This window comes from Embiotoca jacksoni, unplaced genomic scaffold, assembly GCF_022577435.1.
Source record: "Embiotoca jacksoni isolate LCO1_2020_lvr unplaced genomic scaffold, fEmbJac1.0.p SCAF_11, whole genome shotgun sequence".
Classification (NCBI taxonomy): Eukaryota; Metazoa; Chordata; class Actinopteri; family Embiotocidae; genus Embiotoca; species Embiotoca jacksoni.
The window spans coordinates 8699543-8720758 of NW_027185241.1; the positions used below are offsets into that span (position 1 = coordinate 8699543).

The following is a 21216-nucleotide window of genomic DNA, read 5'->3' on the forward strand; positions in this document are numbered from 1 at the left end:
GCGGAGATGTATTTGCACTTTAAGAGAAAACAGATTAACAGTTTAATCCTATCGAGTGACCTGAATACATCAAAAGCAAATTAGGTAACCCTATGGCTCTATATAAATATGCATTGCTAACACCTGGATCTCTCTGAAGGTTTGGTGAATGGGATATTGGTTTAGTGCTTCATGTTGCCCGGCTGATGGCTGGCACAAATGAGATCATTTGCAGCCAGATGTGGGGATAGAGTTTTACGGAAGCCATTAATGGTAACGAGATCGACAGTATCCCGGTATGTTCCTATTGGGGTAAGTGTATCCTCAAAGTTTAATTCTTAAATGTGTTGTTTGCTACACATTATTATCTACTGATATTGTGCATGTTTTTTTTTTTTTTTTTATCAGAGTAAGAGGATAAATAAATCTGTCATAAACAATGAATGGGGAAAGATATTTAGTGGGTCTTTTTTCACCCCAACTATTTTTGGCACATTTTCATCATCAGAACCGCAGATTTTGAGCCCTACAGCTATTCCAAGGGATATGGTATATTTGCGTATATACTCACTTCATATATTCACAGTGAAGCAGTGCGTTTACAATTAAAAATCAAAGGCAACCAAAAGCCATTATTCGTTTGATGGAGGAACTAGTTGAAGAAACCATAGAGGCGGTTTACCCGCACGCGCACTTTATCAAGTGCATATTGTTTTCATTTTAGAGTAAAGTGATCAATAAATGATATGAGTGGGTTCAGTGCAGGATTCCAGTGGGATAGAATTGACTTGAACGGCATTGAATGACATTCAACGTGCGTGCGTGTGTGTGTGTGTGTGTGTGTGTGTGCGTGTGCGCGTGCGTGCGTGCGGACGGAGAGCTGAGAGAAGGAAGGACGGCACACTGGAAATGCACTAAGTAGTCACTATTGCTCAAGTGATCGGCTAATTATGAAACTCTGACATGAAAGCGGCCATGACAGCGTGACTGGATACGGATTTAATGAGGTGAAGTATCATTCATTCATTCATTCATTTATTCATTCATTCATTCATTCATTCAGACCAGATACGACGCTGTAGTTTCAGTGTGCCGCCGGCTAATGTTTAGCTGATAGGCTTAAATTACCGTCGGCGACTAACTAGTTAGCGTAGTAGCGGGACTTGTAACATTATCTGCTGCTGCCACCGCTAAGACAACGTTGACAAATGAAGGTGTCTGGTTTGATGTTGCTCGGTCGTCCATTAGTGTGTGATAACGGTGTGATCGGCCAAACTGGAAGATAGTTTAACAGTGCACGCAAGTCGTTGCTACCAATTAGCACTGCTAACTTGCTGGCATTATGAGCTACGAGACCGGGGACACGGCACGGACGCCGGTGGAGCAAATCCCCCAAGCAGGCTCTGACAACGGGTAGTTTCACTTTAACCCGTTTCAAATAACATCTGGTCGTTGTACGTTCACGTCAACGTGAGCTACTAATGTGCTACTTTATCGTTGCGAGCTAAGCTAGCTCACGTTGAAAGTGGCTACACGTGCCCAGTGCGCGTGTAGCGTGACAGCAGATGATGAACAGTGCAGCCTTACACTGTAACTATCACTGTAAACTATCACTGTAAACTATCACTGTAACTATCACTTCAACTATCACTGTAAACTATCACTGTAACTATCACTGTAAACTATCACTGTAGCTGTCACTGCAACTATCACTGTAACTATCACTTCAACTATCACTGTAAACTATCACTGCAACTATCACTTCAACTATCACTGTAAACTATCACTGTAGCTGTCACTGCAACTATCACTGCAACTATCACTGTAACTATCACTTCAACTATCACTGTAAACTATCACTTCAACTATCACTGTAAACTATCACTGTAACTATCACTGTAAACTATCACTGTAGCTGTCACTGCAACTATCACTGTAACTATCACTTCAACTATCACTGTAAACTATCACTGCAACTATCACTTCAACTATCACTGTAAACTATCACTGTAGCTGTCACTGCAACTATCACTGCAACTATCACTGTAACTATCACTTCAACTATCACTGTAAACTATCACTTCAACTATCACTGTAAACTATCACTGTAACTATCACTGTAAACTATCACTGTAGCTGTCACTGCAACTATCACTGTAACTATCACTTCAACTATCACTGTAAACTATCACTGCAACTATCACTTCAACTATCACTGTAAACTATCACTGTAGCTGTCACTGCAACTATCACTGCAACTATCACTGTAACTATCACTTCAACTATCACTGTAAACTATCACTTCAACTATCACTGTAAACTATCACTGTAACTATCACTGTAAACTATCACTGTAGCTGTCACTGCAACTATCACTGTAACTATCACTTCAACTATCACTGTAAACTATCACTGCAACTATCACTGTAAACTATCACTGCAGCTGTCACTGCAACTATCACTGCAACTATCACTGTAACTATCACTTCAACTATCACTGTAAACTATCACTGTAACTATCACTGTAAACTATCACTGTAGCTGTCACTGCAACTATCACTGTAACTATCACTTCAACTATCACTGTAAACTATCACTGCAACTATCACTTCAACTATCACTGTAAACTATCACTGTAGCTGTCACTATCACTGCAACTATCACTGCAACTATCACTGTAAACTATCACTGCAACTATCACTAAACTATCACTGTAGCTATCACTAAACTATCACTGTAACTATCACTGCAACTATCACTTCAACTATCACTGTAAACTATCACTGCAACTATCACTTCAACTATCACTGTAAACTATCACTGTAAACTATCACTGCAAACTATCACTGCAAACTATCACTGCAACTATCACTGTAAACTATCACTGCAACTATCACTGCAACTATCACTGTAACTATCAGGGGAAACTGTGAAGAAACTGTTGTTGTTGTTGTTGTTTTGTGTGTGTCACAGCTGGCCTTTTAAATGATCAAGTAGGCTTTGTGAGGCGAACGAGCAGAATACTTTTCTCAAAAGTCGGACCACTCCGTCCTCAAACATCCTTGTACACCTATTTATATCTTAAAACTGTAGTTTCCTTTCCTTTGACCCATTTGTAACATTATGTCTGCCCTCCAGTTAGGTTTCCTATCCAGTATCTCAATATGCAGAAGTGACGCGAAATTCAAATACAACTGCCCTGAAGATCTCTGGCCAATATCTATTCAAACTGCTCAGTTTTTTTATTTATTTTTTATTTACTCGAACTAATTAATTTTAGTACTATTCCTAGCAGTGATGGGTATCTTAATGTTAATTCAGTGAAATATGCCACAAACAATTTTCTACACAAATGAAAAGTTTCTTTTGGTTACAAGTTTGACTTTTCCTCTTTTTAATTATACAGAATTCAATCACCTCAGTCTCACTTTGTCTGAGCTTTAAGAAATGTAAAGTTTTGGTCTTTTAAATAGACACTGGTCATGTGACTTGGCCTGGCCAATCAGAACAGCTGCATTACAATACTACTGAATGAGCAGTGGAAGCCAGGACAATGAAGGCATGCTTGAGGTAGAGAGTAGCTTGTTTATCAGCATTGTCTGATTTCTGTAATACCTACGAGGATTTTTAGAGTGTCTTAGCACAATTTACACAAATATTAACATTTGACATTGTCTCTATTAATCCAGAGGTTCCAGATGAGATGTTTATTTAGTAAACATGGGGCTCCGTGTTGGAATGCTGCACTGATGAATTGAGCACAATTTGTAGGTAAGTTCTTGCATTTAGTGTTTCCTTTTGTCTTTGCACGACTAACATTATGTTGTTTTTGTTGACATTTTGTGTACAGATTTTCACATGATATTTATACAGTTCACAGATTATGGTTAAACAGAGCTGCCTGGGCTCAAAAAGCCTACTGTTGTGTTTTGCCTCTTCCCCCTAGATCTGTTTTAACCTCTCTGTTTGGAGAGCATGTTTTCACAGAAAGTCCCCAGGGGCCTCAGTGTGTGGCTGGCACAGCTTTAGCCAGAAGGATGAGAGACTCATCCTTTGTCATTCAATTGCCCTCTTTGTCATTCCCTCAAGTGGCCTTTGTGTTGACATATGCATGAAACACCAAGATGAACAAATGTCTCTCTCTCTGCTAGTTTGTGTCTCCCTTCTGTGGCTGCATTTGTTTTCATCAGCAACACATGTACAATAAATGTCAGCTTGATTCATGTCATGGCATGGCTTGTACATTAAGGTGATCTTAGTGTACACTGTACTGACTTGCGTGAGTTTCCTACATTCTCCAGCTCTCCATTTGCTCTGGTTTCTGTAAGCGGGCAGTTTGGTGGCTTTTGACCGTGTTTAGAGAGTTTCACTATCCTGAGCTGAGGAATAAAAAAAAACCATGACTGTGGCCAATGCAAAGTCTGGCTCAGGTAAGCCGTCAAAAACAAAGTCTTAACTCGTCTTTTGCACAGTTGCAGTGTTGTGTTTCGAATTTCAAAATAAATTTCCATTTGAATGGCAGTGTGCCAGAGACAGTCATGTGGGTGTGACCGTTGCTTTCTGTGAACATTTACCTTTGTGCCTTTGTAGAGAAGGTGGCCAAACGGAGAAAAAAACCAACTTTTTGAAGCATGAGACACTCGTAAAACAGCCAGATGTTTTACATTCTTTCATAGTGGCTAATGTTATCTCTGATTGGATCCTGTCAGGCCTCAATTTGTGTTTACTTCTATTTTCAAACAAACAAACACAAATCTTTATTCTCTTCATAACAAAAGGGAAAGGATGACAGGTCTATCCTTATAGAAAGATAATTACTGGGAAACACAGAAAGATATAATGTTATTTTTAATTTGTTATGTTGGGTCATTAATTTAACTACTAGCTTAACTACTAGCCGCATGTTTTAAGTTTTTTTTTTTTTTTTTTTTTTTTTTTTTTTTTTCAGAAACGGTTCATTTGGCCTCATTTTCTTGCCGTGTGCTTTTGGCCACTGTGAGACAGATCTGTTAGTGGAACAGTTCCTCTGTGACTCTGCATGCTTGTTGCTGCTGCAATGGACATGAGGAATGAACTTTGTGAATTGGCCCATTGATTCACTGTCCACTTGTTGTTCTTGCCTTGTAAACTCTTGTTATGGGGAAATGTTTGTTATTGCCTGCTTTATTAATTATATTCATCGCTGCTGGTAATGAGCTTTGTTTGTCACTAACATGTCTGCCTGCTTTGATTTAACAGTAAATTTCAGGCTCTAAAGGAGTAAAGAGCATTCCTTGAGCCAAATCTTTGATGTAGTATTTCTTCTTCTTCTTCTTCTTCTTCAGCAATGCAGCAGGTACTGGACAACCTGAAAGACCTGCCATCAGGCACAGGAGCTAAAGATATTGACCTCATCTTCCTCAAAGGCATCATGGAGAGCCCCATTGTCCGCTCCCTTGCCAAGGTAATGTGCACACTCACTGATGAGTGGGCACTCCTGCACTCTTTTGTGATGCACACATGCTGTTAATCGTAATCTCACTAGCTGGTCCTGTAGTTACACTTGAGAGGAGTAGCAAATGTTCGTGTGTGATCCAGAATTTTTTTTTTTTATAAATGTTTAATTCTTCCTGACTCTTCTACAAAATGGGGTCACACCCACCTTCTGTATGTCAACCAAGTAGCCAGTGCTTATTTGTGTGTTGAGTTGGGCGAGAAAAAGGAAGAGAGAAAATAAAACAGAAATACATGCTTTGTGTACACACAAACAAACTGCGCTAACTCCTCTTGCTGGGTGCCCACTTTTCCAATATCGAGGTTTTATTTAAGCACAGGAGATCTCCATACCAGTGGGAGGTATAACTGTCTGTCATCAGCAGAGTGAAACAAGCAGAGTTTTACTCTGTGCAGGGTTGTACAGCGCAACTCTTGTGATTTTCATATAGTTGCAAAAAAAACCCCAAAAAAACAAAAACAAAACATCCCCCAAAGTTTATTCAGAAGCTCAAGTAGCCAGAAAACCTGGTAACATCAGTTAAATCAATTTTACACACAACTAAAAGAGGCTGACAGCATGACGTGCAAATGGCTTACATAACATTATCCAGGAAAAAAAATCTCCAGTGCAGATTGAGGTCATCAGGTTCAACTAGTGTAGCTATAAATAGAAGGTTTTTAATAGAAAACCAGCCACAAAGACACGCTCTTGTCCTCATTTCTAACAAACAGATTACAGTTTTACCTAGATACTAAGTATGTCATTTCTAAAAAATGCCTTGAATGTGTATAAATACACTGTATATAAAACTATTAATTTAAAAGCCATTCATGTTTCATATGAAATGAACAAGGATGTTACATTTTAATGGTGTCTCACTTCTTTCAGTGACACACAATGTTATAACAGCAACACTTGCTATATAATTTAAGGATTCATTGAATGGTCAATTTCCCCATCTAATCGTAGATCATAGGCGGCACAGTGGTGCAGTGGTTAGCATTGTCGCCTCACAGCAAAAAGGTTCCGGGTTCAAATCCGGTCCTGGGCCTTTCTGTGCGGAGTCTGCATGTTCTCCCTGTGCTTGCGTGGGTTCTCCGGGTGCTCCAGCTTCCTCCCAACATCCTAAAACATGCACCTCCCCAGCTCCTCCTGCCCACATGCCTAAGTGTCCTTGAGCAAGACACTGAACCCTAAATTGCTCCCGATGGTGCACCATCGGTATGTTGTAAGTCGCTTTGGATAAAAGCGTCAGCTAAATGTAGTGTAATCAAACTAAACTAGCTGCATTCCTCTCAGTAAGTACCACCAACAAAAGAGTTTCCAGAAATGTATTATACACTATATATACTCTGTTTTGAGATACACAAATTACTATTGAAGAACCTTTTTTTGATACTTTTTGCACCTTCCTGTCAGGTTCTGTCTCTTGCTTGTTTGTCTGTTGAAACGGCACCAAAGACCACTTTGTGCTCATTGTAGTTGGTGAAATAATTAATCGTGAAGTGTTTTTCTTATTATCGTTAATTGGCAAATAATTTTATGATTCACCAAATTGTAAAAATAAAAAAAAAATCCAGCCACAAAGGCAATAGAATAAGTTGGGTCTAATTTGATTACCCACCGTTGTGTCATGAAGTAGGTTGTAGAGTCACGGTTGAAAAGATTCATGGTTGTGATTTGGCACACGCTCAACAAAGTTGAATGTGTTGTTTGTGAACTACCCCTGCTAAAGAGTTTATGTTTTTGCTGTGGTTTGAAAAACCACACTAGAAAAACTACCTGCTTGATTTTCATGAAAATTAGTAGAAGGATGTTGCATGTGCCAAGGAGGAAACCATTAGATTTTGGAGTATATCCAAATCGCAGAGAGGATCCACAACTTATTTTTCACCTCCATTAACATTGTGAACAAGGACATTTTGGCTACTAAGCGCTGTAAGTGTATTTTGTTAACCTGCTGTTGCCAACGCATTGTGTTGTGCTGCCGTTGATGGATTTATCTTTGCTCATAAATTTGAGCTCACCAACACTAAAGTCTCTTGCAACATTTGTTGCACGATTTATACTCTACGTCCTCTTTCAGGTTAACTAGCTTCGCAGTTAGTAATGACTTCTCCCCCCCGTGCTTCTTCTCCTCTCTCCCGCTCAGTGTGTTCGATGTTTAGTTTTTCCTCGGCCTCCTTTAGTGATACGGATATCTGTAATAAATGTTGGGTTTTTGCACCATTGCAGGCGAGGATTACTGAATTGGAAACAGTGGCTCTGCAACATGGAAAACAGCCCATTAGCTGAGGATGTTAATCAGGCCCCAGTAGCACCCGGTGCTGGTTTTGCCCCTGAAAACTCTCCTCCAGCAGGTCCAGTGCAGACGGGAAGCCAGTCAGACGGCTGACAGTAGGAAGGAAGCACAGCTCTGAGCCCGGAGTAGGATTTTCCTCCTTACTGTCCCCAAATGCTGCTCAAGAGGTCTTGGTTGAAGTGTTATGTTTCTCTCTTTTAAGTATGATCCTTACCATGTAAAGTGCTGAGATTACCTGTGTTTTGATGTGATGAATATATAAATCAAATTTTGATTTGGAAAGATATCAATACAATTCAAGTGATTTTAAAAAGTAAAAAAAAAAAAAAAAAAGATTAGAAAAACAATGACTCAATATCATAATCCATATTCACAGGAACAGTAATCTTTTGGGATGCACATGTACTTGCTGAAACTTAATACAGTGGGCAGCTGGATTGGAGCACTTGGAGACAGTGATTTCATAGAGGAAAACTGGAAGCGGAAAAACAGCTGAGATTTGAAATCATTCTAATAGTTTTGGAAATACAAATAGTCAGACATCTATAGCAGTTGAAACTGCAAATTTCAGTATCAAAGAAAAGTGGATACCTGGCCTTGTTCTGTGCTCCCCCAATGCACTTCTAAAATCATCAATGAAATCACGATTTGTAACTAACCTAATTCATCCCATCCTTAATGCACAGGTTTACACACTGACACTAATTTTGTGTGTGTGTGTGTGTGTGTGTGTGTGTGTGTGTGTGTGTGTGTGTGTGTGTGTGTGTGTAGGCCCATGAGCGTCTTGAGGAAGTTAAGTTACAAGCCGTGCGAGACGATAATGTTCAGTTGGTCACAGAAATCTTGGATTCCCTGAACAACCTGCCTGACAAAGATGCTGCCACAGCTGAGCTTACCAGAATCCTTCAGGAGCCTCACTTTAAGGTATCTCAGGTCTTCTTGCTCTCACGCTCAATTGTTACTGGGTTTAGTGGGGCTGAAGTGGGGAGTTAGACCAGAGATTTGTGGAGTAAATAGTCAAGCTTGTGTTTTACCCGTGTGGGAATGGGTGTCTGAGCTTTTGACTCCAACCATTGCCCGAGTTTCACTGGCGTGCCCGTGTGGTTGCTCTGCTCTCTTGACACCCTTTATACTCTCAACCACTTGCGTGCTGCAGCATCGAGAGTGGGGGTGTCTTCTTCCCTTGGGCCAATAGCGGGCTGAGTTATGTGGGTGAAGTCAGGGGAGAAGACTGTAACCTACTGTTTCATTAAATCTTCACATTTGCTGATGCAGTTTGTAGACTCTAACCAGTGCTGACTATGTTGCGGCTGCAAGGGTGAGAACAAGATTGATTTATCGTCTCTATCAATTTGTTTGTCAGTGCAGTCATGAAAGCGTCTTTTTCTTTTCTTTTTTTAAGAAACGTGTATACAGCGAGGTGATTTATGGATTCACTCTGTCACAATCATTTTTAAAACATATGTTGGGGAGCTGGTTACTGTTTTTAGTATTGTGTTGCGTGGACCACGGTGTCATCTCTGAATCAGACAAATTCTTGGAAATTTACTTCACAGACTGGTCCAGATCTCTCTGAATGTATTTCTCTCCTGTTCTTTCTTTAGTCTTTGATAGAGGCTCATGACAAAGTGGCGGCAAAGTGCTACGAAACGCCCCATGCTGCAGTTAACAGCAACTCCTTCTTGACGAGTTCACTCATGCCAGCTGACGCTGTCAGGATGATTGGCATCCAGAAGAAAGCCGGGGAACCTCTGGTAAGTTAGCCAGGCATTTATATCCAGTGCATGTCTGCAGAGGGAACGTGTGACACTCCTGTCAGGCCGTAAAGTGCTTTACACATGTCCTCTTTCATTCTTACGTAGACGAGTTCTTTTACCGCCACCACACAGACCAACTCACAAAATAGACATTTATGAAGTGTGGATATTAATGACTCCAACTCTCTTTTCAGGGGGTGACGTTCCGTGTGATGCAGGGAGAGACGGTGATCGCACGGATCCTGCACGGCAGCTCGATTGACAGGCAGGGCATGCTGCACACCGGAGACATAATCCAGGAGGTGAACGGTCGCGAGGTCGGCAGCAACCCCCACGAGCTCCAGGAGCTGCTGAGGGACTGCAGCGGGAGTGTCACGCTTAAGGTCCTTCCGAGCTACAGAGACACACCGGCACCACCACGGGTAAGGAAAAGGGTGGCTTCAATTTGTGTATGATGTGGACGCACAAAGATTGTTATTCACGGGGTTAATTGATGCTTGGCCGTGTATTGCGGCTGTTGAGTATTTGTAGGGTACCTGTCAGGGATTGGGTGAGAGCGCTACCTGACCTGGCTGATCTCAGAATGCCAGGCTTTTGAAAACGGAGCCCACGGAGGATCTATTAATAAGACTCCACCCATTAACTGGGACATACAGCGCTCCATTCACAGGAGCACCTCCTCTGCTCCTTACTGTAACGGGCACACGCAGCACACTCAGCTGACACTGAGGAGCTGTATGTAAGCTTATGTCAGACTCTGACCTTTTGTACTGGGGTGATCTCATTCTTCTGTTTTGCGACGTTAGTATCTCAGTTATGGTAAAGGGTTTTCCTCACTGCGCTCACTGATCCCTTGACTTGAATGGTCCACTTTGTTCAGCCTTCTGTCTTTAAACATTCACAGCAAGAGCTACAAATTACAGAGAATGAAATCAACTGAAAATAAAAACCTTGTCCTGAAAGAGCCGTTTAAGAATCATCCCGTGGTGCAATGAAAAAAAAAAAAGCAGAAGATTGCAGCACTAAAAAAAAGTGGACAGAAGTTAATAGAAGAGGTTTATATATATATATATATATATCTATATATATATATATAGATATATATATATATATATATATAAAAAGGAATTCACATTCACTCATAAAAGTTCGATATTTGCTGAGAATTTTTATGACTCATCAGAAACATTAGTTCGTTCAGCCTCGTGTTAAAAAAACTCAAATTTGTTCAATAGCATCCTGTATTTATGTACAGGGATTTAAGCTTTTGCTCAATCCTATCTATAATTTAATTGTGTGAAATTGCAGGTTTATCTTAAGCCACACTTCAACTATAACCCGGCCACAGACAACTTGATCCCCTGCAAAGAGGCAGGTCTGGCCTTCTCCAAAGAAGACGTGCTTCATGTCGTCAACAAGGAGGACCCCAACTGGTGGCAGGTGAGAAAGCACATATTGCTCAGCAAATTGTATAGCCAGTTAAGTGTGGGCTTAAAATATCGGCTATTTAAAGGCTTCAAAGGTTTGCTAAAGTTGAGCTTGAAAAGGCTTCTGACAGAAGAACATTTTATTTTTCTACGTGGATTATTTAAACCACAACTACTATGATTTCCATACAGGCATGCAAAGTTGTTGGTGGAGCCACTGGTCTCATTCCGAGTCAGTTCTTGGAGGAGAAGAGGAAAGCTTTTGTGAGAAGAGACTGGGACACTTCTGGTACAGGTTGGTACAAATCACGGTCTCCCTTTCACACCAGCTACTCTTGTTCAGTCTTCTTGACAGGCAGAGATCTCTGGCCTTCAGCACCACCATGTGGTATCCTGACATTTTGTGTATGTGGGCTCAGGGATGCTCTGCGGAACTCAAACTACCAAGAAGAAGAAGAAGAAAATGATGTACCTCACTGCCAAGAATGCAGGTGTGTGTCACCAGCGGTTCTAATTTGCCCACTTGAGATTTTGTCCACATTTGTCCCGGTTATATTTGAACTGCTCATTCAGCCTGTTTGCTACCTTGAACAGAGTTTGACCGGTATGAGCTGCAGATCTATGAAGAGGTAGCCAGGATGCCCCCGTTTCAGAGGAAAACGCTGGTTCTGATTGGAGCCCAAGGAGTCGGGAGGCGGAGCCTGAAGAACAGACTTATTGTCATGAATCCTTTGAGATATGGAACCACTGTCCCCTGTGAGTGTGTGAGACAGTCCCTTGAGGCAATTCAGGTATCTGTACTTGCCACGGTAGACGTAACACTTTATTTCTTACCTTTTCCCTTCAGTTACGTCCCGCCGTCCCAGAGAGGAGGAGAAAGATGGACATAATTACTGTTTCGTGACACGGGAAGCGATGGAGAAGGACATCAAGGAGAGCCGGTACCTGGAGAACGGCGAGTATGATGGCAACCTTTACGGCACCAAGATCGACTCTATCCACGAAGTGGTCAATGCTGGTCGTACCTGCATCCTAGACGTCAACCCTCAGGTCACTGACAGGCACACACGCTCATTATTTTGGTCTGTCTCTCTTAAAGCCTGGGTTGTGACATTACATTTTATTCTCCAGGCCCTAAAAGTGTTGAAGACTGCTGAGTTCATGCCGTTTGTGGTGTTCATTGCTGCTCCTGAACTGGACACACTCAGAGCTATGCACAAAGCTGTGGTAGATGCTGGACTTACCACCAAACTACTCACGGTTTGTGTCCTAAATACTAATGAATGATGATGGGCGTTTCAGTGGTCTTTTCTCATGAATGGTTGCTGCTTCCGTCATACTAATGGGCCCTTTTTCTGTAACAGGAGAATGATTTAAAAAAAACTGTGGATGAGAGTGCCAGGATCCGCCGGGCATACAGCCACTACTTTGACCTGACAATTGTCAACGACAATCTGGACAAGGCCTTTGACACGCTGCAGGAGGTGGTCGAGCGATTATTCATAGAGCCACAGTGGGTTCCAGTCAGCTGGGTCTACTGATGTTTTACCCCCTGCCGCACGGACGCCGCCGTGAGAGCAGCCAGGCCTGGGATGAAAGGGTATTCAACACTGTGCTCCACACACACACGCACACACACAGACGCGCACACACACACACACACACACACACACACACACACACACACACACACACACACACACACACACACACACACACACACACACACACACACACACACACACACGCACAGTGTTGGAAATCAACCCTGTGTGAATTTGGATCTCGCACAAACCTGCATCAGAGTATCCTCGATCTGAATTGCCAGATTCCTTTCTAGCACACTATGCAACTCACAACACAGGAAGTGTACTTATTTATTGGCAAATCTTTTTTTTTTAAAGAATATTTTGTATTCAAATGGATTGGAAGAAAATACTGCCACCTTGTGTCAGATTGTTTTAGAAGGCAAACGCGGTTTTTGCCATGTCCTCTTGCAATTTTACACCTGTATGTAAGATAGGGAAAGTGTATTTATTCTGCAAAAATGAGGGCTTGCTTATTGAAAAGGACGATACCTCAGAGTCAAGGTTTACAGTGAATACGCGTCCAGTACTTCATCTCATTTTGTCACTACAAACTTGTTGCAGTGTCATATTCTTGAGACCGAAAAAGGTGTAGAAGACAACGTTTTATGCCCCGACGTCTTTCCGGTTGAACCTCATGAAAGGAAAATGTTCTGCATGTACTGTATGATGTTGTACAGGAAGACTACTGTATATCTGACCCGGGCCATCTGGTATCTGTACAACTGCACGGAGCTGTGTTCGTATCAGGCACGTTTCTGGTGGGTGTTGGCCTCCTTTGTCACTGATCCTGTTTGGGACCTTCATGGACAGGATATCTAGGCGCAGCCGGGGGGGGGGGGGATGTCAGGTTTAGGGGGCATTGGGATCGCCTCTCTGCTGTTTGCAGATGATGTGGTCCTGTTGGCCTCTTCCGCGACCTCCGGCATTCACCGGGGCGGTTTGCAGCCGAGTGTGAAGCGGCAGGGACGAGGGTTGGCACCTCCAAACCTGAAACCGGTGGATTGCTCCCTCCAGGTGGGGACGGAGTGCCCGCCCCAAGCGAAGGAGGTTTAAGTATCTCGGGGTCTTGTCCACAGTGAGGGGAGGACGGAGCGGGAGATCGACCGCCGAATCGGTGCGGCTGCAGCAGCGCAACGGGCGCTGCGCCGGACCGTAATGGTGAAGAGGGTTTAAAGTTTACCGGTCGACCCACGTTCCGACCCTCACCGATGGTCACGAGCTCTGGGTCGTGACCGAAAGAACGAGGTCGCGGCTACAATCGGCTGAAATGAGTTTCCCCTGTAGGGTGGCCGGGCTCAGCCTTGGAGGTGGTAGAGAGGGTAAGGAGCTCGGACGTCAGGAGGGAACTCGGAGTAGAACCGCTACTCCTTCGCGTCGAAAGGAGTCAGCCGAGGTGGTTCGGTCATCTGATCAGGATGCTTCCTGGGCGCCTCCCTCTGGAGGTTTTCCGGGCACGCCCAACTGGCTTGAGACCCCGGGGAAGACCCAGGACACGCTGGAGGGATTATATCTCCCATCTGGCCTGGGAACGCCTCGGGATCCCCCAAGATGAGCTGGAAGATGTTGCGGGGGAGAGGAAAGTCTGGGCCGGCTTGCTTGGCCTGCTGCCACCGCGACCCAACCCAACCCCGGATAAGCGGAAGAGAATGAATGGATGGATGAATGGATGGATGAATGAATGGATGGATGGATGACCCATTATTTCTCTTTCACTCACGCACAAAAGACGTGACATTAATTATGTTGATTGTTTGTCAGACATTTGGATCATGGAAGTGTTTCTGACTGTTCAACCTGTCGATTTGGTGCTGTGTTTGTGCTTGAAAGACTGAAAAACTTTCCACAGGACTCTTAAACAGGGTACTGCAACTCAGTGAACCATCCCTTTTGATGTGATATTACTAAAACTTAACCGTTTTAAAGAAAGTTCATATTTACTTAGAAAAGGTATATTTTACAAGATTTCAGATAAGATGTATTTTCAAGTGTCAAATAAATAACTGGTGTTTTCTAATGATCCGCTTTAGTTTGGCTTTGTTCTTTCAGTACAAATGTGTTTAAAAGCTGGTAGCAAACACAAACAATTACAACAATCTGAAGTGATCAGGGTTTTTTTTTTTTTTTCTACCACAGTAATAAACATACAAAAATGATAGTTACAAACCAAGTTGACACAATTTCCCACTGAAACGCCACGAAAAGTTAAAATACTCAGAAATCACTTTAAGTGGTTCTGAATGAGGTTTTCAGATTTTTAACAGCTTTTAAACGTTTCAAAGATTAATCCACTTGGAGGAAATACGTTGTGGTTGTGTAGAGTTATTAATACAATTTACAAACAATATTTTACCATTTTAAAGAGGATATAAGATAAAGAAATATTAACCAATCTGAAGCCACAAAGAATGGAATTGAACATATTCAGTTTAAGAGGTGTTGTCAGTTATTATTTTATAACATTAAAAACAAGATTCTTCTGTCAAAGAACAAGCAGGTTTATGGGCAGAAATATTTCACTACGAACTGAATTTGAATCTAGCATAATTGCAAATTAAATATAGTATTTTAAAACTGAATATTAATCAACTGAAAATTGAATTTAATATTATAAAATTGTATTTGCCCTAAAAGAGTATTTGAACCTCACAGAAACTTCACCTCTCTGTAGACTCTCACATTTAGTTGACACAATTCAGATTCAGCTCTTGAAATTCAATTTCAGATTATGGTCTTCAGATTCAGTTTTTAAAAGCAATTATTCAACTAAAATATAACAAATTCAAATACAATTTTTAAAGCAATTATTTGAATTAAGCAATTCAAGTTCAAAGAAAAGTGGTATCAGGTTAAAAAAAAAAGACTCGATGTCCTACCTTGAGGACTGCACATGAATCTGAATTAAGTCGTGATCATATAATGGTACATTTCAAAGTGCAGGGAATACTTATTTTTCATTTCAACATGGCTACTGATTGTTTGAGGTAAAATTTGTTCAAAATATGCGAACAGCCCAAAAATCCAAGATGTTAAATATTGTGCTTTTTAAAGTTTGTACATTTATACAATCACTTAACAATAAATGTGGATTGTCACATTTTTTTTTAAAGCTTTAGTTGTCATGATAAATTTGATTCCAGTTCAAGCAATTTTTAGACTTTCCTATTGGTCTTGCAGCGCCAGTAGTTGTGTGGAAAATGCCTGTACCAAAAATACACACAAGATCTAGCATTTCCAAAAACAGTAAAAAAAAACAAAAAACAACAACAACAGATAAATAATATTTGATCAGGATGAACCATTTACGTCTTTCCTCTGTGGTACTGGTGAATGTAAAGGCGTCTTCAGTTCAAACATCGTGGACCAATGAGGCCAGACTTGTGACAGCGATGCACAGGACCAGAGGAAGATTTCCTGCCTGATGGTTTATTTCTGTCTTCACCACGTCCTCGTCTCTCTTCAGGGACACTTTGGAGGAGGCAAACAGATGTTCGGCCTTTTCATACATGTCGTCTGTCAGCGCTGCGCCGCTCAGAGTCAATTCTCCATTTTCTAATACAGACTGCACCTGGAAACGGGTGAGAGAAACAGGAGGAAGCTTAATCAATGTGTAATATGTCATTTGAAATATATACACACGACATGTGGTGTTGTGTGGTATTTATTAGGTAACGACAGACTTTACTAACCAGTAGCTCCATGGTTTGTAACACTGTGGGGATGCAGGACATTCCCAAGACAGGTAGACAATCATTTGCCATCTCTGAAAGACAGAGGCCCAGACACAGTATGAAAAAAAAACAAAAAACTTTTTGGTGGATTTTTAGTTTTTAACGGATGGAGGACATTGAGTAGTAGAGGCTGCACAGAGTAAAACTTTTCTCACCATCCAGGGCGCTGGTCATGAGGTGGAGGGCTGTGAGGACAGATGTGGACTGGCCTTGCCGAGTTGAACCCGCTTGACCCGACAGCTCCAAAAGGTCTACAATTGCTCGGATGTTCTTTTGTTGAGGCGCGGTTGTTGTAACATCGCCTCCGTCAGGTGTCTTACCCAGCCTCTTCTGCTCCAGCTGAGACAGGGAAACTCAAATTCATTAACGCTAACTCCACATTATATTGGTGCATCTGCACGGCCCAGACCTCACTGTCCCACTCACCACATTCTGGAGCGCACTGAATGCTGCTGGGTCCTGCATAAGTTTAGTGATGTGCTGCAGCAGAGAGGATCTGGTGGATGCAGAGAGAGCTGAGAGTGCCTGGAAATGATCACTCAGTCGCTCCAGCTCTGCAGATGGAAAAATAAAAACACAAAATGCAGACATTTTAATTCTAGAGACAAAACATGCTCGTGCAGCAAGTTCAAGAAGTAACTGAAACTATAACAAAAACAGGCACCGGGCATAAAACATGCCGGAGTAAACCATTTTAACAATTACATATTTAACCTCACTGGCATTTCTAGATTACGCCCGATTTTAATTTCCATTTTTAGTATTAATTAATTTCAGTAATGATTACCTCTCATGGATATCCTCGTATGTTGTTTGGCTTAATATTATTCAAAATTTTGTAAAATGTTCAATTGCTTTTTTTTTTGCTCAATTTGCTTTTCATCACTTATGGGAATTCTTTATTAAGAATAACCCTTTGAGATGTACCATCTCGTTTTCAAGGGGGTCCTCAACAACAATACAGGCAAAACCTAAGTCAAAACATTTAACAAAAGGAAACAAATATCACAACTTGATAATTAACAATTAGAAAAAAAACCACTATAATAAATATCAAATAAAAAAGGCATAAAAAACAGGAGATCATACTCCAGGTAGAGCATATACATGTATCTTTAATTTATAAATTACAGAAAATTATTAATAGTTTTCAGGTCCTTTTGATCCATTTTAATTGAAGCCCTATGAACAACTTTTACTGTGTATAAATGTGCTCCATAAAAAAATTCAACTTGACTAACCGAATAGTAAAAAGCAAATAAAAGAGTGTATGTATAGACTCTATAAACAAACGTAAAGCAGCGTCCTCACAAATACATGATTGCACCCTGAATTATTTATTAATATTGCTTCAACACCTTATCAATACACAGATGCCTGCAGTGACCAGCTATTTACTATCAGTGTCGATACGAAACAGTGACCACAGGCTAAATCCTGATGAAAAATTCAACAGTGCATTCTCTGCAGTATATGACTTGCATAGAAAACTAAACGGTAAACTGCACTGTATGAACTGCTCGCATACATTTTTTTTTGTTTAAAGAGACCTAAAGAAACAGGTAAAAGCACATGTTTACAGTCACATCTTTCTGATAAGACAGAGCAGGGTCTCCCACCTCTGGAGGCCCTTTGTGACTTGACATATATTTCTGAACACGTCATCTTCAGTCCTGTTTTCCCTGCATAGACACAGAACCAGAAGAGAAACCCGTAATTTACCCTGTCGAAGGTGGCTATTTTCAGAAGAGTGCACAGGAGCTCCCGAGACACCCAGCAGTCCTGTCTTCGGGCCGTCTACTTCAAAACCTCCGTTGGTGTCCGATATCACACACAGCTCTGTGGAAAATACATTTTTAACACCCATATTTTAAATGAAATCACTTGAATCATCTGTTCTTGTGAAATGACTTCTCACCATAGCGCCCGTTGTGTTTGATCTCCAGCTCTATAACGCCAAAGGCAATGGTGGTATGGACAGGAATCTCCATGGTAATGTTACTGTCCTTACTTAAGCTCCCATTCTCCTTCAGTGAAAGCTGAAGAAACAACAATGTTTGCATGTGAGAAGAAAAATACAAACTCCAACAAAATAGCTTGGGTCACAAATGTAAGCTTGTTTTGAAGGAATAGGACACTCAATTTAATACTGCGTGTGGCAAAGATAATAAATCATTTGTGGACCTGTCTCATTCCTTAGGATGTGAAATCGAGTCTCCCTGTCTGGCTACGATGGAATTTAATCTACGAAACATTTACATATATCTATCTCGAACATAAACAAAGAATTCCCAGTTTTGATTTCAGTCTTGAAGAGAGCAAATATTTCTCTTCAGAGTGAGCAGTTCACAACAGAAATTGACTGTAACACAAAGAGGATCAAAATTATTCAAGAGGAAGTACAATTTTTCTACTGACAGTGGGCAAGATTTTATCATACAATGAGGACAAATTCCACTTCCTCTAAACCTGAAAGGATGTTCTACTTTCTTCACATGCAGAACTGAAACTCATTCTAGGTGGCAGTAGGATACCAGTGACTGGAGGGGAAATGCCAAAGTCTATTTGCTGCAAGGTAAGCTTAACAAAAGGGAAATTATTTCACACACACAAAAAAAAAAAAAAATCCTGGAATAACAGTGAGAGGCTGAATTCTCAGACAGACATTTCTAAAAGACAAATTTCTCTCTGAAACATAAACAAACATGATAAGAATCATAAGAATGAGTGTTTCAATGGGGTTACTGTACCTTCAGGGCCCTGGGGCCGCAGGGGTTCAGAATCCCTCCACACCCGCCTCCCTTCTGCACGTCCTCTATCACTGAACAGGGCTGAGCAGTGAAGATACGCTCCTTCACAATCCCGAGTATCCGTCTGTGCTTCTCCTTCGTCTGCTGGATAAGACAGTGGGACATGTCCAGGACCCTGACACAATAAATGTTACAGAACATCAGTGCTGCGTTTCACAGTGAATATTCTTAGAAAGTTTGATTCAAATCCCTGAATAAAAAAAAACACATCGTAAATACAGAATTAACGCAGACTGGGAAGTAATGTGTTTTGAACAGATTTTAGATTATGTAAAAATATAACTAAACCACTCAAATCCTGTAAAACTCTTAATTTTTTCACGAGGGTTAATATTTAACATGGCCTCCTGTTCTGAGTGAAACTTTATGGTTGGACAGAGATCACCTTTGCTCATCACAAAACCTTTAACAGCATGTATGTCAGATTATGTTTACAGTTGTTTTGTCCTCTGTATTTTTGGAGCTGTGGACACAGGTGGAGGGGACTGACCTGTCTTTGGAGTCTCGCAGCAGGCTCTGTAGGTCCACCTCCTCTTTCTTTAAACTGCCAAAAGAAGATTGGAGTTTGGAGGAGTCTTTACCCTGCAGGCTGATGCTGGAGTTGACAAAATTTGCATCCACGCCTCCCTGAATGTTGTCACCAAATGTCCCGCTGTATTTGATGAAGTCTGTCTCTGCCACGACTGTGAACGATTAAAAACGTCAGCTTTCCGTGACGTTATAGAACAACTGATATTAAAGCAGACATATTTACTAGTATAGATAGGTTACAGGCGTACCTGGCTTTATAGGCGTGTCTCCTGTTAGTATATCATTGAGATTAAAATCTGTGGGGAGATACTTGGGTTTCTGCCAGAACCAGAACCGCTTGCGCTTCAACACCACTGTAAGAGGAGCAATAGCGTCGTTCAGACTGGACACCGGGATCAGTAAACCTCCATGATCCACCTCCTCTACAAAGTTTCTGGTGGCTACGGCAAACATCCCTCAGCTGGAGAAAACCTGTGAGGCTGACAGTGGAGTCAGGTTTGCAGAAGACAAAGATGGGGAGTTGTTTAGTAATAATCAGACAAGAGAAGACAGGAGCGTGTGGGCTCCTACCCAGGCTGGAAAGCGACTACAAACTATTGCAGCACAAATAGCTGGCTCCCTCCTTTCTATACACGGAACTTTAATTAGGCAAAAAAAACACCTCGTATTCCTTTAACCACGTCATAAAACAAAACCAAAAAAACCCAGCTTTATGTTACTTGCACCCACAAACTCACCCTTGTTGTGATCGAAATTGGATGGTCAGCTGCTTGCACGAATAGCAGCGTTAAGAGAAACAAATGCAAATGCTACATGTGTTGTCGCCGCTTTACTGAAGTCCTTTCTTTAGTGATGAACCGGACAAGAAACGAACTGTTTGTGTCTCAGACTTTCGGAGGACTACACGTTTCCTCCACAGCAGACTTTGGTTCTCCAGTGGTGGTTTCCTGTGTTTTGGACAAAAGACCCGCAGAAGCTCCGCCCTCCTCCCAGGAAGTGTGAGCCTCTGAAGACTTCTGAAGAGTCAAAATAATAGATCAAAATACATTATTAATATTATTATTATTATTATTATTATTATTATTAAAATTATTTGTGGGGCTAAAAAAAAATAGAAGTAAGACGCGTTTTGCAGATTTTGATTTTACAAAACTATCATACATGTATTTAATGTCTTTAATTCCTTAAGACAAGTTGACACGTAAATACGTTTAGAAATTGTTCTGTACTTTTGATTAAGTGAAAACAGTTATTGAGTGTCTTGTAATTAACCACACTGGTGACCCCTTTTTTCTTTCCCGCTGTCTATGTACTGTGCACCATTCATATTTTTTGTTGCCACCTAGTGGCTGTTTAAGATTAACCTGACATGGACTGCCATACCTACAGTATTTTCAACAGCAGCACTTTATTCTGAAATTACACTACACTATACATACTCTATATACACATGCTATAAAATTACACCACTATAGAGGCTGTTTTGATTTAATAACACCATGTTTTTCCTTTACTATCACTCTCCAGCCAAACTACAGTTTCTTACCCTGTAGCTCTGAGGATGGCAAAATTATCAGCATCAGAACTTGTTCCCTTTTTTTGTGTTGTGGCATATCA

At 41.3% G+C, this 21216-nt stretch overlaps 2 protein-coding genes across 5 annotated transcripts; one reads left to right on the forward strand and one right to left on the reverse strand.

Moving 5' to 3' along the window:
- Positions 1 to 858: 858 nt before the first annotated feature.
- pals2a (protein associated with LIN7 2, MAGUK p55 family member a) lies at positions 859 to 14547 on the forward strand. 4 transcript variants are annotated; one of them, XM_069142950.1, is made up of 14 exons: positions 859 to 986; positions 3669 to 3750; positions 4281 to 4409; positions 5304 to 5422; positions 8529 to 8681; positions 9362 to 9511; positions 9709 to 9936; positions 10823 to 10954; positions 11134 to 11236; positions 11361 to 11432; positions 11536 to 11697; positions 11789 to 11991; positions 12073 to 12201; positions 12306 to 14547. In XM_069142950.1, the coding sequence occupies exons 3-14, from the start codon at positions 4379 to 4381 to the stop codon at positions 12480 to 12482; spliced, it is 1659 nt and encodes a 552-aa protein (XP_068999051.1). In that variant the 5' UTR covers positions 859 to 986; positions 3669 to 3750; positions 4281 to 4378; the 3' UTR covers positions 12483 to 14547. The 4 variants fall into 4 exon arrangements, with proteins under 4 accessions (XP_068999051.1, XP_068999054.1, XP_068999052.1 ...); XM_069142953.1 differs by lacking the exon at positions 4281 to 4409; XM_069142951.1 differs by lacking the exon at positions 859 to 986 and having other exon boundaries at positions 3579 to 3750.
- On the reverse strand, positions 14535 to 20536 carry gsdmeb (gasdermin Eb). The gene is made up of 10 exons (XM_069142954.1): positions 20337 to 20536; positions 19848 to 20078; positions 19559 to 19751; positions 19009 to 19183; positions 18177 to 18297; positions 17981 to 18097; positions 16685 to 16812; positions 16414 to 16597; positions 16217 to 16290; positions 14535 to 16095 (listed from the first exon to the last, which is right to left on the reverse strand). The coding sequence occupies exons 2-10, from the start codon at positions 20050 to 20052 to the stop codon at positions 15877 to 15879; spliced, it is 1416 nt and encodes a 471-aa protein (XP_068999055.1). The 5' UTR covers positions 20053 to 20078; positions 20337 to 20536; the 3' UTR covers positions 14535 to 15876.
- Between the last annotated feature and the right edge of the window lie 680 nt (positions 20537 to 21216).

Excerpts from the sequence above, each read along its gene's own strand:
- pals2a (XM_069142950.1), top strand. The coding sequence starts at position 4,379 with ATGACTGTGGCCAATGCAAAGTCTGGCTCAG. Across the intron at positions 10,955-11,133 it reads AGGACCCCAACTGGTGGCAG|GCATGCAAAGTTGTTGGTGG; the intron begins GTGAGAAAGCAC and ends ATTTCCATACAG. Across the intron at positions 11,992-12,072 it reads TCCTAGACGTCAACCCTCAG|GCCCTAAAAGTGTTGAAGAC; the intron begins GTCACTGACAGG and ends TTTATTCTCCAG.
- gsdmeb (XM_069142954.1), bottom strand. The coding sequence starts at position 20,052 with ATGTTTGCCGTAGCCACCAGAAACTTTGTAGAGGAGGTGGATCATGGA. Across the intron at positions 16,598-16,684 it reads TCAGTGCGCTCCAGAATGTG|CTGGAGCAGAAGAGGCTGGG; the intron begins GTGAGTGGGACA and ends TCCCTGTCTCAG. Across the intron at positions 16,291-16,413 it reads CATGACCAGCGCCCTGGATG|AGATGGCAAATGATTGTCTA; the intron begins GTGAGAAAAGTT and ends TCTGTCTTTCAG.